General features: G+C 45.8%; 1 protein-coding gene across 1 annotated transcript in view; it reads left to right on the top strand.

Moving 5' to 3' along the window:
• The window catches only part of LOC146822470 (NACHT, LRR and PYD domains-containing protein 3-like), a 580,768-nt gene extending 578,349 nt beyond the window's left edge, over window positions 1–2,419 (top strand). The window contains exon 13 of the mRNA XM_085613585.1: window positions 1,774–2,419. Coding sequence (XP_085469711.1) covers window positions 1,774–1,861 — 88 coding nt within the window. The 3' untranslated portion in view covers window positions 1,862–2,419. The remainder of the gene's footprint in view (window positions 1–1,773) is intronic.
• The last annotated feature ends 16,810 nt before the right edge of the window (window positions 2,420–19,229 follow it).

Raw genomic sequence — 19,229 nt, 5'->3', positions numbered from 1 at the left:
CTTTCCCTTTCCCATGTCAGTGCAATCTAAAGTCATTGTGGTATAATCGGAGCTTCTAAAATTTACACCCCGACTGAGCCCCCTAGTAGTAGCCTGCAGACCTCATGTTTGTATCATTTTCCATCTGATTTATTGCCTTTTAGTAATGTTTGGTGTAAGTTAATTTATTTTCTACTCTAGATTCAGATTTTATTTTTGCTGCACGAAAGGCCATAAGGCCAGTGATATTAAACAAAACTCCGGTTGTGTGCCAGAATATCTTCTAAATATTGTATCCTGGATACCGTTTGCAGAAGCATCATCCCACTGGGTGTAGATTTTATATTATTATCTCCATTTCAGCAATATGTTTGTAAACAATATTTAGGACGCAATGTTTATGTCAAACGATACGTAGGCTGTGATATTCTGGTGCCATTCCCCAAAACTCAACCCAGGCTTCCCTCAGGCTCTATCTAACATTACTTCTTTTTGGCTCATAATTCTATTACTTTTCAAGTAGTCCTTACCCTTAGTGAAGAGCAGATATGAGAGCACAACCTTTATGCGCCTCTTTGGCCAATAGTCGCTCTTTCACCATACAAGATGTGCCAAACCAAAGGTCCCTTTTATTGGCTGCTGTGTACTGAGTTTCAGATGCTTGAAAGTGGGACTTTATTATTTGCAAATTCTCCAAGTTTGTAAACAGAAAGAAAATAACTGATATAAAGAAACTGAAGAAAAGAAACCTCAACAAGTCTATAGGGTCTATCCAGTGTAACTTTGCATACATTAGGTGGTAAACATTTGTTGTGCTTCTTATACAGAGGGGGTTATAGCCCCTGTCTGCTGATCCAGAGGTTCACTGAAGCACAAATGTACAAGTTACAGATATGACTGCTGCATCTGAAAAATACACAATTTCAGAAGCAGTTGTCAAAATAAAATTAAAATGTGTGCATCAACCCATCCTCAGGAGCGAGGCAGAGCTGCAGCTTACGGAAAGGGAATGAGGAGCCCTGAGTCCAGATTTACTAGCCCAGTTCCTTCTGTACTTTCTTTGTCTTTGCTACATTGTGCACATTTTTAAGGGAAGGATCTGGGATATCACTTGTAACCCCTATGAGGTGTAAGGAGCAGGGTGTGAAGGATCCTGATTCAGTGGAGGGTCATGGTGGGGTGGTGTCTCCTCCAGGTATCCAGGTCTCACATTCTTGTTCCCTCATTCACGGGGACCGGGGACGTTCCAATTCATGAGTGTAGTGATGGAGATTGGCAACTGATGATGTGAAATGGTCAATGGTTTATTAACAATCAGGACTGGTGTGCATTTAAGCTCTCTGTGATTTATCGTTGTCACGGTTACCTCTGCCCAAACAGTGGAGTATGGTTGGTGCAACAGATGCGGTTGTGCACTCGTACCACCGGGCAAGTGGGAGTTGGAGAGTTCTAAAGGAGCCGCTATGCTGTCTCCCCCTTGTTTCTCCCTTGATTGTGGCCTAGCCTTGGGTTCACTCCATAAGAGACGAATGTTGAGCAGTTGGCACTGACTCTGGCAGTTCTGATGCGTTTATGTGTGTCTCAGTGTTTATCAGTTTGTGCCATATAGAGAGAGGGAGACGATGGCTGGGGGAGTAGAATTGATAGTATAACTTTGTGGTCTGTACCCTGGTTGGTAGCTTTACTCATGAATATATAGTCAGTTATGTTGAAAATACTGTACATACTGGACAATTTGTTATCATTTATGTCAACAGGATTAAATCACTTTCTGACCCTCTCTCGTCCCTACAGGTTTGAAATGCTTTCCTTCTGTTCCTCTGTGCTTGATGAGCTGAAGAGAGCCAGACCAGTCCTAGAGATTGTGCAGCACTACCCGTGACGAGATGTATTCTCAACGTCCTTGGTGTGTACAATACAGTGCAAGAGATGGTGGAGCCCTATCCAAGGACGTCCTTGTGTGATACTGAGATTTCAGACATTGACAAAGCAAAGTATGGGACTTCCGGGGTCTTAATCTGGTGGTTTGGGTGGTGCGACTGAGGAGAACCATTGGAGGACATTGCTGGAAAATCACATTTAAGACATTGGGATGTAAATGCACTTAGGATGGTAAATGGTGTAAACACATTACATGTGTAGAAGTCTCAGGCGGTATGGATTGTCCTTGTCTGTGCTCAGGAGGGCACTTTTTAACAGGTGTGTTTTAGTGCTGCATCATGATCTGAAGAATGATTGGTGGTGGTAAACAAGTTGATTTGCTTGAGTTGTTCTTTTAGTTGGATGAAGACTCATTACTCCCACGGCTAAGCAAAGGAAGACCAACAGACAGCCAGCGTGTTCGTTCCATTGTGAAAGTAAAGGCCACTTATGCTGTATTGTGTCAAATGAGTCTGCCACTGATATTGATCCTAAACATACTTCAAGATGGCTACACGCTGGCTGGGTAAGGCAAATGGAGACAGGACAACGTATCTCCATGGTAACTGATATGTGATCCAATGGGAGTAAAAGCAAGTGTATTTAAAAAGCAATCATGTGACTCCATTCGTAAAGCCAGTATTGAGAAAGGCAGGTGGCTGAAACGCATCTACTGGTGTATGTTCCTTGTGGAACGACGTGAAGCTCTCTCACGATGCGGAGGCACCCGTTCAATGGTGTTCAGCAATTTGGAGAGTGGCATTTGGTATATATATATATATATATATATATATTCACTGAAAAAACCATAGGTTTCAGGTACGTTATAGTTAGGAATTAGCATTTAAAAAACCTTAGAAATTCACTGAAAAAACCATAGGTTTCAGGGGTGTTATAGTTAGCTGGACTTTTCACTCGTACAAAACCATTGAAATTCCCCCGTTATAGTTAGTTCAGCTAACTATAACTCGCGCGCCCGCAATGAACTGCTGATGACGTCACATATTACATCACTCATGACATGGTCAGTGACATCGCTCATGACATCACTGATGACATCTCAAATGACATCACTGATGACATCACTGATGACATCATCCAGTGAATGTGTGTTTTTCTGAAAATTACATATGTTTTATATATGTATATCTCAAGGTCGATGGAAGAATAAATGGGTATATAAGTGTCTAAATGGATGATTTGTTTTTGAAAAATTGATTGTATAACTGACTGATTAAGTGTATCTTAGGGAATACATGGCTTAGTGAGTAATGTTTAAATATGTAAATATCTGTATCAGTCTCTCACTTTGTGTATAAGTGGCTTCATGGGTTGGTGAGTAGCTACATGAGTGTCTATATAGGTTATTAGTTGGTTTTTTGAGTATCAGTATGAGTGTCTGAGTGTCTGTATGGTTTGGTGGGGGGTATTACGTAGTGCATAGGTGCATGAATGAGTGACTCACTGTTTGTATGTGTTGAAGACTGTATGGGTGGATGGGTGTGTGCATGGGTGTGTTAGTGAGTGAATGACTGTCTCAATAGTGTCTTTATGAGTAACTACATATGTTTTAAACTAGTATATGTGACTATTGGTGTATATAAGTGAGTGTATGTGAGAGTGAAAGATTGAAAGAGTTCCTGTACGAATAAGTAGGTGTTTCTATAAGTGATTGTTTAAAAGACTATGGGCCTCATGTAGGTAAATAAAATTTACCGATTCTAAAATACCGAACCGTACCGAATCGGTATTTAACCCTTTCACCGCGGCGGGAATTCCGCTGCGGTACTGGGGGGTGCGGGGGGGCAGCGCGGTGGCGCTGTGCTCATGACGGAGCCGCTCCGTCATGAGCCACGGTTGGGCTGTGCTCATGACGGAACGGTTCCGTCATGACTCCGCCCAGTTGCGTTGTCCCCCCGCACAGGCGGGGAAACAGCGCCGCGTAGGCGGAGCGGCCGCCAACGGGCGTGTCATGACGGAACCGTTCCGTCATGAGCACACGGCAACCGTGGCTCATGACGGAGCGGCTCCGTCATGAGCGGGAAGGGGTTAAGAATCGGTAAGTTATATGTAGGTAATAATTCGGTAACATTTACCGAATCGGTAACATTCGGTATTCAAGAATCGGTATTTACCGAATCGGTAAATACCGAGGTGGTATTTACCGATTCGGTAAATACCGAAGTGTTATTTTCCGATTCGGTAAATACCGAAGTGTTATTTTCCGATACGGTAAATACCGAATCGGTATTTACTGAATCGGGAAAAAAATCACATGACTGGATGAAACAGCCAATCCTGTGCAACCACACCCCACCCAACCAGGACGTGGCCACACCCAGGCAGGTGCACACAATTAACAGACTCAGGAGAGGCTTGGAGTGCAGAGGAGAGGCAGGGAGCCAGTGCCTGTTTGTGCAGCACAAACTCATCATGTCCACGCAGAGAACACTGAGAGATGGAGGGGAAAGGAGGAGGAAGATGAAATTCAGCCCCAAGGAACTCCAGGTGCTGGTGGAGGAGGTGGTGAAGCAGCACCAGAAGCTGTTTGGGAGGCAGTCCCTGCAAGTGCCGGAGTCAGAAAAGCGGAATATATGGCTGGGCATCCAGGCGCAGGTCAATGCTGTGGGAGTGACCCACAGGGACATAGAGGTACTCAAAAAGCGCTGGTATGACCTGAGGATTGTAACCAAGAGGAAGATGGGGGAAATCCAGAAGGAGGCCAGCCAGACTGGAGGTGGAACCAACAGGGCACCTGCCCTCACCGAACTGGAGGAGCTGGTGGAGGCCACAATAGAGCACGAGAGCGTCGTGGGTCTTGGGGATGCCGACAGCTCTGCCAGAGCCGCCACCCAACAAGGTAAGACGAATGCACAGCAATGTAGCCCGCCCCTACCCCTATCCCACATCCCCCATTGTGAAATGAGTATCCCACTCCAGTCCATGTGTTAGTGCAGACAGGCAATGCATTCTGGGAGATGTAGTCAGGGAACCCCCAACCATGAAGTGAATAGCACAGGACAACAATGCATGGTACACACATTAGCCAAAAGCAGGCAGAGGACAATGTGAGAGTGTTACATGAATTTATTGTGATGCTTGCAATGCAGCCCTTTAGGTACACTGAGCTGATGTTGCATTTCTGTCCACAGATGTGACTTCGCGCAGGACAGGACATGCTGCAGGAGAGAGTGCACACCGGCCAGACAGATCATCTCTGGCCAGCACAAGTTCAGCCCAGGGAGCATTGCCACAGGCAGCCGCACCACTACCACAGGCAGCCTCACCACTACCACAGGCAGCCTCACCACTACCACAGGCAGCCTCACCTCAACCAGAGCCAGCCTCACCTCAACCAGAGCCAGCATCACCTCACCCAGAGCCAGCATCACCTCACCCAGAGCCAGCATCGCCACTCATGTTTGAGTCACCGGCCACATCACCGCCTGCATGTGTGAGGTTGAGGAGGCGTGCTGCCGCCAGGCTGCGAGCCTTAGACACCTCGTCTGACGACAGCAGGGGCCCGGAGCAAAATACGATGCCCCAGGATGTGAGCCATGCCACTGTGCCCTACACCTCACAGGTAGAACACACGGGTGCAAGACGGCGCCGCAGGTCGCGTGTGCAGAGTCCACCAGCAAACATTGACAGCCATGGGGCTCGAGGGCAACATGTTAAAGCAACAGCGCCTGCAAACAAAGGCAGTCATGTCAGTCCAGAGGCATATACGGGGCATGAAATCAACTTTTGTCAACATGGACAAGAACATCAGCACAATGGCAGTGGGGATGGGTGAAATGGCAGCGGGCATTCGGGACATGTCCCAGTCAATCCAGCTGTTGTGCAGCAAATTAGATGCTAACAGAGATGCACGGCGCCGGGAACGGCAGAGGAGGGACAGTCACACCAGGGCACTCAACCGTCTGGCAACTGCCACTTCTCTACTCTGCCGGTGCTCTGTGTCGATGCAGGAGGGCCTGACATACTGCTGCAGCGACGTGTCTCGGGGGATGGTGCAGGTCACAAGTGCACTTGAGGTGCTATTAACAAGTCAGGCGGCCACAACTGCTGCAGGGGATGCTGCGGAGAGCATCGACTCCAGCAGCAGGAGCAGCATCACACCCCCCGTCCCAGAAGGACGCAGGAGCAGCAGGCGGCTTGGGGTTGGCTCTAGTGAGGATGCTCAATCCGTGCCATCCCACACTGCAGCGCGTGTGCGCAAACATTGATGCAGCCCTGCGTAGCCAATTCCTAATGGGTGACGTAACCCTGGACTTACTCCTTGTAAATATGCAATGTTGCCAGATTGGCTTGATCTTGTTGTAATGGCGTAGTGGCGCATTATTAAACTACGTCATGACATCAAACAACTGGCTGTGTCCCCTTACTTACTCAGAAATAGTTGCATGTGATCTCTGCCCGTCTCTCTCTCCCATCTATTGCAGTTGGCACTCCAGCTGCGTTGGCCTCTGGCTGGCCTGACTCATCCTCATTGTCCTCAAAATTTGTTAGTTCCACCTCTGTAACTCTCTTCGTGGCAAGGTTGTGCAGCATTGCACAAGTGGCAATGATCTTGCAGCAGATGATGGGTGTGTACTGGCGTGCGCCTCCGCTCTTGTGGAGGCAGCGGAACCTGCTTTTCAGTAGTCCAAACGTGCGCTCCACCACATTGCGTGTAGATTTATGTGCCACGTTATATCGTCTCTCACTCTGGGTTGATGGGTGTAGGTAGGGAGTGAGGATGAATGACCGGCAGGCATATGCACTGTCGCCTAGGTGAGTAAAAGGGAACCATCAGTCACATGCCTCAATGCACTATGATTTGCAGGATTCATGGGGCGTCACTGTTACTTACCTAGCAGGTATCCCTCTCCAAATTCTCCGGCAAGCAGTCGTGTGTAGATCCCACTGTTCTGGAAGATGTAGGAGTCGTGGGTGCTCCCAGGAAACTTCGCAACAATATCAGTGATGATGTTCCCTGCATCACAGATTACCTGCACATTGATGGAGTGGGTGGACTTTCTGTTCCTGTAGATGTGCTCAGTGGCAGCTGGTGGGCAGATTGGGATGTGTGTGCCATCAATACAGCCAATGACATGGGGGAACTGTGCCATGTGATAAAAGTCAGTTTTAGTTTTCTGCAGTTCAGCCTGTGTGTTTGGGAAGCTGATGTAGTGGTGCATTCTCTGCATCATGGCATCCAGGAACTTCCTGAAGAAACGGGACAGGCAACTCTGGGATACACCGCCCACCGCAGCTATCACCCCCTGGTAACTGCCAGATGCCAGTAGATGTAGGCTGCAGAGCACCTGCACATGTGGTGGTATGGCATGCGCCCTTCTTGTTGGCTGGTCCAGGAGTGGGTGCAGGTCCCTTATCAGGTCCATGATGGTTTGTGGGTGTAGCCTGTACCTTTCATGTATCTCTGCGTCTGTCTGTTGGAAGAGTGTGATGCGCTGTCTGTAGATGCGTTCCTCCCGTCTCCATATCCTCAGACCTGCTGCCTGTAGACGTAGGCGCCTTGCAATGACATACAGAGCGGCCATGTTGTCCACGCTGTTGCATTTTGGGATTGCTTATATGCACTGTTGATGCTTACCACCTGCTTTCAATCAGTGTTAATTACCGACTCTTAATTACCGAATTTCATGGATTTCTTAATTACCGAATTTACCTACATGTCTTTTTCAGTTTTACCACTTCATATTTACCACTTCATATTTACCACTTCATATTTACCGATTCGGTAAATATGTATTCGGTAAATATGAATCAGTATTTACCGCTTCATATTTACCGAAAACTGGCTTTTGCCCTCCTACATCTCACTTGACTAAATACCGGTCGGTAACGGCATATTTACCGAATTTCAGCCGTTACCGACCGGTATTTAGCTACCTACATGAGGCCCTAAGTATGTGTAAGTTTCTGTAGAAGTAAGTGTGGTGGTGTGTGTATAACTGTATATGCAAGTAAATGGATGTTTGATTCTTTATTAGCATGAGTGACTATGTGTGTGAGTAACTCTATGGATGAGTGGCGTTGTGTAACAGGATGTATAGGTGTATGAGTACATATGATGAGTGAGTACATGTATGAGTGACTGTATAGGACTGTTGGTGAATGAGTGGATGTGTATGTGGATCTTAGAATTACTGAATAGGTTGTTGTAAATGGTATTTGGTATGTCCATTGTTTTGAAACTTTTAGTTTCTATTTTTGAATGTGTGTATCAAAGGTTATATTAGGGGGAGAGGAGGTCTGCCACGCTATCACAAGGATGATGTCATCAATGATGTCATTTGAGATGTCATCAGTGATGTCATGAGTGATGTCACTGACCATGTCATGAGTGATGTAATATGTGACGTCATCAGCAGTGCATTGCGGGCGCGCGAGTTATAGTTAGCTGAACTAACTATAACGGGGGAATTTCAATCGTTTTGTACGAGTGAAAAGTCCAGCTAACTATAACGCCCCTGAAACCTATGGTTTTTTCAGTGAATTTCTAAGGTTTTTTAAATGCTAATTCCTAACTATAACGTACCTGAAACCTATGTTTTTTTCAGTGAATTTCAAAGGTTTTTTAAATGATAATTTCTAACTATGCCTACAGAGATAGGACATGTGAAGAAAGAAGAAAAAACGCACAGAAAGAAAAAAAAGAAATGCAGAAAGAAGCAACAGAAGTCCTCAAAGACGAAGAAAAGTGCAGGAAGAAGGATAACGTGCAGAAAGAACAAACAGAAGAGCAGAAAGAAGCCTTGTTGCAAAATAATCCTGTACCCTCAACTTTTTCAGACGGATACTGGTGGTAACTGATTCTGACTAACCAGTCCTAGAGCCAGTGCTATGTTAAAAGACACTCAGAATACAGTGAAAACGCCTACATACACTATGGAACACTATGCGTTGGGGTCCCCCTGTGATCAGCAGGACCTCCTCTGTAAGCCCCTAGTATATAATAGGGCAGGGGATTAAAACTACCTCTCAAAACGCGCCACAGGACGTGTTTGCACACGTCACCTCAGGCCCCGTCCCCTCACTTCCTCACTGTGTAAACACGCCCTGTGGCCATTTTAAGTTCGGAGATTAAGCCCCCTTGAATCCTGAGGGTCCCTAGGGTCCAACTAGACCACTAGGTACCTCCAGTAAGCGCCACAGAGCTGCGTTGCAGAGAGATGTAAAAAGGGGCATGGCCTAGACCACCTCTCTGCAACGCAGCGCAGTGGCACTTACTGTAAGCACCTGGTGGGCTAGTTGGCCCCCAGGGTCCCTCAGGATTGAAGGGGAATTATTTCCCCAACTTAAAATGCGCCACAAGGCTTGTTTGCACACGTTAACTCAGGCCCCGTACCCTCCCTTCACCACTGGGTAAACACGTCCTGTGGCCGTTTTTAGTTGGGAGATTAAGTTCATTTGAATCCTGAGGGTCCCTAGGGTCCAACTAGCCCACTAGGTACCTCCAGTAAGCGCCACAGAGCTGCGTTGCAGAGAGGTGTAAAAAGTGTCACGGCCTGGACCACCTCTCTGCAACACAGCTCAGTGGCGCTTACTGGAAGCACCTGGTGGGCTAGTTAGCCCCCAGGGGCCCTCAGGATTGAAGGGGAATTATTTCCCCAACTTAAAACGCGCCATAGGGCGTGTTCCCACACGTCACCTCAGGCCCCGTCCACTCCCTTCCCCACTGTGTAAACACGCCCTGAGGCCGTTTTTTAAATTGGGAGATTAAGTCCCCTTGACTCCTGAGGATCCCTAGGGGCAAAATAGCCCACTAGGTATGTCCAGTAAGCGCCATTGCAGAGAGGTGTAAAAAGGGGCACGGCCTGCACCACCTCTCTGCAACGCAGAGCAGTGGCGCTTACTGGAAGCACCTGGTGGGCTAGTCGGCCCCCAGGGTCCCTCAGGATTGAAAGGGAATTATTTCCCCAACTTAAAATGCGCCACAGGGCGTGTTTGCACACGTCACCCCAGGCCCAGTCCCCTCCCTTCACCACTGTGTAAATGCGCCCTGTGGCCGTTCTAAGTTGAGAGATTAAGTCCCCTTGAATCCTAAGGGTCCCTAGGGTCAAACTAGCCCACTAGGTACCTCCAGTAAGCGCCACAGAGCTGCGTTGCATAGAGGTGTAAAAAGGGGTGTGGCCTCAGAACACCTGTCTGCAATGCAGCTCCCTGGCGCATACTGGAGATACCTGTTGGCCTAGTTGGCCCTCAGGGACCCTCAGTATTGAAGGGGAATTCATTCCCTAACTTACAACTGGCCAGGGGGCGCGTTTGCAGAGTGCTGCAAGGAGGGGGCATGGCCTCCGGCGCGATGCCGGTCTTTTATTTTTATTTTTTTTAAAGAAGGAGGGCTGTGTGGCCCCCCCCCCCCTTCTTTTTCTAATTTACTGGCCCTGTGGACCCCATCCCCCAGGGCCTGCACCCTAATTTTTTTTGTCGAAAAAAATACATTTGGCCCTCCCAAGGCCTTAATCGGCCCCGGGGATCCCAACCCTCGGGTCATGGCCTTTTTTTGTTTTTTAATTCAATCGGAGGGGGCTGCGTTGCCCCCCTCCTCAGGCCACTTATGACCCCGGGGACCCCATCCCCCGGGGCCGTCCTTTGTTTTTTATTATTTTTAAAAAATATATATTTAGAGAAACACCTAGGACATGCTGGACAAACCATATGTACCTATCACCATGACGATTTGCGTGATATTCATTAAAAGGCGACTATGCATAGAATGAATCCACATGGAATGTATTTACACCGCTAGTGAAGCTCTGACGTGTCTGACGCCCTACCGTGCCTAATCCCGGCGCCCCCGCCGGTGGGTACTCTCCAAGTAGACACCCTTGTCGTTTATTTATACAAACGTGGGTAGCTATTGACGGGCACATTTAATATACACGCACACCAAGCCATTCAAAGGGGACTCGACAAAAATTCGACCAAACTATGCAAGAAACCCCCCTCACGGTTAATAAAACACACATCCACCGCTGGATGTGTAATACTTTTTATTTTAGTCTCTGGAAAGGAGACAAACCTCACTTGAGAGTCACAGCGTGCTCCTGGCTGAGCCCAATGCTCACCAGTGCCCGCCGAGTGCCTCACACCTCTGTGTTGTATTTCACCAGCTAGTACGTATGCTATGACACTCTCTAGCCCATGTGCACTGTAACACCACCCCGTGAATATGTCATGCCACACTTGCCTTCGCACGGGTTATATTGCCCCATCTAACGTGCCTTCCTCGATGCCTATGTTATAATGCACAGCGCTATGCCATACATATTACAATCTGGGATCCATATCTTTGTCACAGTGCATATGCAACGTTACACTCCCCAGCACATATTTTATATTACAACTTTAGAGACTAGTTAGGTTACACAACACTGCCCTGTGCATATTACACTCCAAGGCGCATATCGCATAGCACGCGCTAGTGCCTGTGCTATCTCGCGCTCTCCAATGAATCTGTCATTGCGCACAATGTATTGCATATTATATTTCACGCCCCGGTTCATCTCATATCAATTTTTTGGTGCATAGTTTATACCATATTCCATATCTAATTTTCATTTTCAATCGTGCTCTCAGGACTATGTTCTATCTAACACTGCATCCACCTACCCTTTTCACTGGCATTACATTTTGCGATGGGGGGTGGAGGGTCAGGGGGTGTTTCTGCCAAGTGAGCCCGGAGTCACAGTCACAAACGTCCTCTTCTTCCTGAATTAAAGTGAGATTATGCTGCATACTTGTTCATATTTTAAGTAGTTCGCACAGACACACATTTTAAAAACAATAAAGTTCCTAATACCCACCTTCTCTGAACAGTTAGCTTGCTGCCCCATCCACCTCCTCCCTATCCTCTGTTGTCTGAATCCATGGACTAGCCTCATCCCTCCTGCCATGCATGGTTTGATGTGCTGCCACTGCCCTCCATTTAGCATGATGTACCAGTCCACTCCTCCTGCCCTCCATTGCCCAATTCTATGGCCCATCATTGACCTCCTGCTTAGCCTCTGTGCTTAGATTGCTGCCCCTATTCTCCTTCCCCCTGCCCTCCGATGTCTTTGTGCATGCCCCTGCTCCATCCTTTTTGCCCACCATGTTCCATGGACCTGCCACTCCTATCTACTCTGAGTGTTCTGTTGAGCTGCCACTCCCCTCCCACCTGCCTAGCATTGTCAGATGACTGTAACCTGTCCCTGCCACCTCCACCCTGCCTGTCCACATGCCGTGCCCCTATCCCCTTCCTCCTGTCCTCCATGGTCCATTTTACTGCCACACCCTTCTGCCCTCCCTGGTCTGTTGTGCTGCAACTGCTCCTCCTGCCTGCCCCGCGCGGTCTGTTGTGAGGCCCCTTCCCCTGAACTCTCTTGTCTGTGCCCAGGTCATGACCCTCCCTTCTATCCTCCATGGTCCTTTGTGCATGCCCCTGCACCCTCCTTCTTTCCCATCATAGCCATTGTGCTGCCACTAACCCTCCCGCTTGCCATGCATGGTCTTCTGTGCTACCATGGCCCCTCCCACCTTCCCTGTGTGGTCAGCTAGCTGCCCCTGATCCCCTCCCACCTTCCCTCCATTGTCTGTGTGTATGGCATCATAGTCTCACTGTTGCTCTCCATGGTGTGTCTTGTTTCTAGTGCCCATCCTGCCTGACCTCCATGGTCATCTTGCTGCTCCTGCCCTGCCCCCTTGCCCCCAGCCCTCTGTTTCCATGTGCAGACCCCTATTCCCTCCCTCCTGGATGGTCTGTTCCATTGTAATGCCCCTGATCCGTCCCTCCTGCCCTTTATGGTCTGTTATGCTGCAGCTTTCTCTCCTGTCTGTCCATTATGGTTAGCTAGCTACCATTGCCTCTTTCCCCTCTGTTCTCTGTTGTCCATGTGCATGGTCCTGTCCCCTCCCTATTGCTTTCTATGGATTGTTGTCCTGCACTCCCGTCCCGCATGCGCTGTGTGGTGTATTGTGCTGCTGCAAACCCTGATGCCTGCCCTGAAGGGTCAGTTTGGTGCACCTCTCCATGTCCCTCCTGTCCTCTGTTATTCCAGTCCATGTCCCTACCCCAATTCCTCCTGCCTACCATGATCCAATGTACCATACTTGTGAACATTTTGAACATGGTAAGAGGGAGATTTTGAAAAAAAACTGGGGTATTGATTTTCCCCTTTGAGTTACATTGAAGAAGAGGAGATTGTAGACAGGAGACAGATCAAATAAAGCCCATTTGAGCTTAAAAACATTGGACGTTTCCTGGCTGAAACGGGTCTGTTGGCATGTATGGTTGCACTACCACTGCCTCTTCCTTCTGCCCACAATGGACTATTATATTGCCACAGCCTCTCTTGCCAGTCCTGTATTGTTGGTTTGTTGCCCCTGCCCCCATTTCCACTGCGTCCATAGTCTGTTGTGCTGCCAATGCCCTTCCTGCCTGCCCAGTGTGGTCAAATTGTTGCATCTGCACTCTCATACCTGCCTTCAATTTTCAGAGTCCGTGCTCCTGGCCTCTGCCTCTCAACAGTATCCCAATGAACAACTAGATTGCTAACATTCTATATTTATTACAAAAGTGTGGAACGTCTGACGTCATCTTGATGTAATCAAAACTGTAATACCTAGAGTATTTCCTTTCGAAATTACATATATGAAAAGGTCTTATTTGCATCAAAATTATGGTTAGTGCTCTAAAAAACTAAAATGAGGACATATTTTCTGAGTTTTCAAATAGCGACAAAGAACTTTTAAATTATTTGTAATCTTTATGTTTTTTTATCCAGTTGACCACTTGATTAAATGTTGCACCTAGGGGAGAGGATGTGGTGTTACTTCCAGAGCTGAAGACTTTGCAACTGGGGAACCAGGTAGGAGTTTCTGCTTCAGCTCAACATTCTGTGATTCTGGTCAAATCACTTAATCTCCCCATGGCTACAACCAAAATGAATTTGATCTTGTGTGATGGAACCAATGCACATGTAAAGCACTCCAATACCTGACTAGTCTGCACTATATAAAACTGCAAATACACAAAAAATAAGTGTTTTGCACACTTCTGTCATTGGGCTATACTTGGGCTACATCTGGGTGATATTTGGGCTACATTTGGGCTCTTTTGTCTCTGGTGGACATCTTGGGAGATTTATTTGTTATGAAGTTTCCTAATTTCCTTATTTACTGCAGTCTCCTCAGTGGGAATACTTTCAGTTTTTTAATTTGGTTCCATCAAGAAGGCATTCAGATGTGTCACACATTTGCCATAAATTCTGAATGTTAGCACTCTAGTTGCTCATTAGATCACTGTAGTAAAACTACTGCTCACCAGGGAAGTCTGCTGCTGGTATTCAAAGTGCATGTTTCAGTCTGCATGTCAGAATTTTTTTATGAAATAGAAGAGGATTTGAGAAGTCAAAACGTGCCCTAATTTTTCTTTCTGCAGAACTAATCATAATTTCTATGGCAAAATGAACCCCCCTCATTTTGTTCCTTTGTAAATTAAATGTTTTAAGTTTTACCACTTTATTCCAATCAAGATGGCTTCAGGTGTGCCATACTTTTGTCATAAGTAAGACTGTTAGCGCTCCAGTTGTTCGTTAGAACACTCTGGGACATTCTGTCATTGGGCTATACTTGGGCTACATCTGGGTGATATTTGGGCTACATTTGGGCTCTTTTGTCTCTGGTGGCCATCTTGGGAGATTTATTTGTTATGAAGTTTCCTAATTTCCTCATTTACTGCAGTCTCCTCAGTAGGAAATACTTTCAGTTTTTTACTTTGATTCCATCAAGAAGGCATTCAGATGTGTCACACATTTGCCATAAATTCTGAATGTTAGCACTCTAGTTGCTCATTAGATCACTGAAGTAAAGCTACTGCTCACCAGGGAAGTCTGCTGCTGGTATTCAAAGTGCATGTTTCAGTCTGCATGTCAGAATTTTTTTATGAAATAGAAGAGGATTTGAGAAGTCAAAATGTGCCCTAATTTTTCTTTCTACAGCACTAATCATAATTTCTAAGGCAAAATGAACCCCCTCATTTTGTTCCTTTGTAAATTAAATGTTTTAAGTGTTACCACTTTATTCCAATCAAGATGGCTTCAGGTGTGCCATACTTTTGTCATAAGTAAGACTGTTAGTGCTCTAGTTGTTCGTTAGAACACTCTGGGACATTCTGGCATTGGGCTATACTTGGGCTACATCTGGGTGATATTTGGGCTACATTTGGGCTCTTTTGTCTCTGGTGGCCATTTTGGGAGACTTATTTGTTATGATGTTTCCTAATTTCCTCATTTACTACAGTCTCCTCAGTAGGAAATACTTTCAGTTTTTTACTTTGATTCCATCAAGAAGACATTCAGATGTGTCACACATTTGCCATAAATTCAGAATGTTAGCACTGTAGTTGCTTATTAGATCACTGTAGTAAAGCTACTGCTCACCAGGGAAGTCTGCTGCTGGTATTGAAAGTGCATGTTTCAGTCTGCATGTCAGCATTTTTTAATGAAATAGAAGAGGACTTGAGAAGTCACTCAATATGTGCCCTAATTTGTCTTTCTGCAGCACTGATCATACTTTCTATGGCAAAATGAACCCCCTCATTTTGTTCCTTTTTAAATGAAATGTTTTAAGAGTTACCACTTTATTCCAACCAAGATGGCTTCAGGTGTGCCATACGTTTGTCATAAGTAGGACTGTTAGCGCTCTAGTTGTTCTTTAGAACACTCTGGGAAGCTGCAGTAGAACACAAAGGAATCAATTGACAGTCTCTGTCCTTGTTGGATGTACATGTTTTACTGAGAATGTCAGACTTCATTCTCACATGACTGAGAAAGATAATGTGAATTTACAGAAAATATGCTCTCAGTTTAGCTTATAGATCACCTTCCAAACCTCTGTGGGAAAAGCATGAGAAAATAGTTTTCTCTCAAACATGATTCATGATATCACAGCAGAAGGCTTTTTCACATGGTAAAATCACCTTAGAACACACCACAATTCCTAAAATGAGTATGGTACCATCAACAAATGATTTATAATGTAACTAAAGTCTTAAAACCTTCTATTAACTGCAATGCTTTTTAATGAGGTGCTATCATGTATATTGGTCCCAAGATGGCTGCCAACACTTCTTGGATGAAGTGCTGACAGCCAATCAGATCTCACGATGAGATGTGTGGTTAGGCTCCGCCCAGATATGTATATAATTTTACTTTTGATTTTCTCAGGAACTACTGAACGGATTTACACCATTTAAGCAAAAGGCACGAGTCTGAACTGAGGACTACCTCTTTGCCAAATTTGGTGTAATTCCGTTCAGCACTTCGGGCTGTACCTTCGACTAAAGGTCCTATGGGAAAATGCATGGGGAAAACGCGTTTTGGGACCCCCCTTTTTTCTCAGCCCCCGTTTGATGAATAACCCCGAGACTTTCAGGGTAGGAGCTGAGCGGAGCGCCCCATTAGTTTTGAAGATTTCACGAAGATAAGTCAAACGGCGCCAAAGTTATTCAAAATAGAATTTTCTGATTTTCTATGGAAACTAGGTTGTAACTATAACTATCTACTGGCGACCGCCAGTAGATAATATATAGGTAGGTATATATAGGTATATATAGGTAGTTATAGTTAGAACCTAGTTTCCATAGGAAAAGCATTTTTTGATTTGCTAATAACTTTGGCGTCATTTGATGAATCTTCCTGAAATTCTATCCAGGTCCTGAAAGTTTGGGGGTGATTAGTCAAGCGGGGGCTGAGAAAAAAGGGGGGTCCCAAAAGCCATTTTCTCCATGTTAATTTCCATAGGAAATTTTGCGACGAGCTACAGCCCGAACTGCTGAACGGAAGTACCCCAACTTTGGCAGAAAGGTAGAGCTTGGTTCAGAAAGCAACCTTTTCTTTAAATGGTGTAAATTCGTTCAGTAGTTTTTGAGAAATTCAAAAAATAAGAGTCAAAAAATCAATTTCCCATAGGAAACTGTGCAAGGCTACAGCCGAAACTACTCAACGGAATTGCTCTAAATTTGGTAGAAAGGTAGTGATTGGGTCAGAAAGTGACCTTCTTAAAAGTGGTGTAAATCCATTCAGTAGTTGCTGAGAAATTAGAAAAATAAAAGTTTCGATATCTGGGAGGAGCCTAAGTCGTGTGCGCAAGCTTCACTGTGATTGGCTGCTAGCACTCCAAACCAGGAAGTGTTGGCAGCCATCTTGTGCCTCGGTAGAAGCGAGTCACCTGAAAATGGAGAAACAAAGGTGTAAAACAAGAGAGGGGGTAGGGTAGAAAAACCCTGACCCCCTAGGTCTGCTCAGGGGGTCCCAGAATGACCCCCAGGGCCCAAAAAATCATTTTTAAAAACTCTGCAAAAATTTGTGCTGTGTTTGCGGGTTCTCACGTTTCATTTTAATGAGGCCCTTGGGTGAGCTAGGCTCCGGGGGTATTTCTTAAAAAATAATAGCAAGGGCTCGCAGGGGGTGTGGGGCTCCCCTGGGGTCCGCGCAGCCCCGGGGCTTCACTTATGTTGGGAGGGGGGTTGCGTGGCCCCTCTTGTGGAGTCTTCTATGTGCTTGTAACTTTGGCGTCGTTTGACGAATCTTTATGAAATTTTTCAAAAAGTTTCTCTTTTTTTGATTAGCTCCTATATTGAAAGTTTGGGGGTGAATGGTGTAGGAGGGGCTGTCCCTTTGCGAGTTAGAGCCGAGCTCTCCCTCTGCGAGCCAGCACGCTGGTGTGCGTTTGTGAGCCGACGGCCCGTAGCTCACACTGTGTGAGCCAAGCTGACGGACCGTAGCTCTCCCTGTGCAAGGTGAGCCCACGGGCCACAGGTGTCCCTCTGCGAGGCTGCTCGACAGCCCGCAGGTATCCCTGTGCTAGCTGGATCGCAGTTGTCACTCTGCGAACCGATATTGGAAATATAAGGAGGCTCTAAAAAGAGCCCTTGTGTTTATTAGTTGGAGCTACATATAAGTGTGGATGCACAGCTTCAGGTTATTCAGAAAAACTCGATTTCCCTGATCTGTGAAGTGTACTCCATCACTTCTGTAGATATCAGCCATATCAAAACGTATGTAGTTGTTGTAGATCGACCCAATTCTATGGTCTCTGAGGTATGTAGACACAGCTTTGTTGACATTCTTCCCAGATTTTTCAATCTGAGGACAAAATTGGTTTGACCATTTCCACTTCTGTCTTTGGCATATATTGGAATATACAAAGACGGTTTGAGGCAAAAGCAACATCAATTGTCGAAAGGTGTCCTTCATTAACATTTGCAAACCTACCCCAGTCAATATGCCTAGGCCGTTTCCACCACAGTGCACAATCATGAGGTCAGGGTGTTGGAGATGCAAACAGGTTTTAACCAAAGGCGACAATTGGTGCCACTTCAATCCTCTCTGTCCAAACCATTTAAGGCCCACATTTTGTAAACCTAGGTCTAAGTCAATACATCTCTGTTCTGCATACCTCTTGCACCAGAAAACATAGCTATGTCCTACGATCCACACTAGCATTTTGAAGGTATGGCTGGGAGGAATGGATAGATGTCTTTAGCTCACGCAGTCCGTTCGTAGAATAAGAGATATGTTTAAAGATGGGGAACTACTTTTTTTTGCCATACAAAACGATGCCTGATTAGGAGATGACAAGCATTGTTTTTTAAAAGTAGGGTGCACATTCCTTTTGTGGAAATGCATCTTTGTGATTGGTTAAGAAAAAACAGTTTAAACGTGGAGTACATATCATAAGATAAAATTTGCTCAACTCAACCACACCTGCTACTTGCATTTGGAAGGCACTGTTCGAACTTAAAACAATCGTGAACTTTTAACCTGCACATGCCGTTAAATGTTAGAGAAAATGTTGCAAAAAAATATCGTTAGGTTTATTAAAAATGATGAACTTTTAAACTGCACTTGTTGTAGAATGTTCTAGAAAGTGTGTTGATAGAATACGTTGCACTTCTGACTTCTATGTGTCCTTGACTATTAAAAAAACTGTTTATATGGAAAATAAAAAAAGAACAATAGAGAGAAGTTTTGAAACCTAAAAGAATCAAGGAACTATTCTATTTGTTCATTACATGTATTTATGTGTGGAGCAACAAAATTACAGACACAACAGCACCAGGAAGAGGAACAAGCAGGGAGTGGGGGGACGGGGTGAGATGGGCACAATGGCACGCATGCGCAATTAAGTACAGCACAACTATAGACATACCAAGGCCAAAATGAAACAAACCAACAAGGAGCACAAGTCACACATCCCGCCAACATCACACCACTGAACTAGCATAGAAGTGAAAACCACACTGCCTCAAAGGGAGAAGGGTGAACAAAAGCTCA

Source organism: Triturus cristatus, chromosome 6 (genome assembly GCF_964204655.1).
Source record: "Triturus cristatus chromosome 6, aTriCri1.1, whole genome shotgun sequence".
Classification (NCBI taxonomy): Eukaryota; Metazoa; Chordata; class Amphibia; order Caudata; family Salamandridae; genus Triturus; species Triturus cristatus.
Note: the sequence above shows the minus strand (reverse complement) of the source record. Positions and strands in the feature narration are given on the sequence as shown.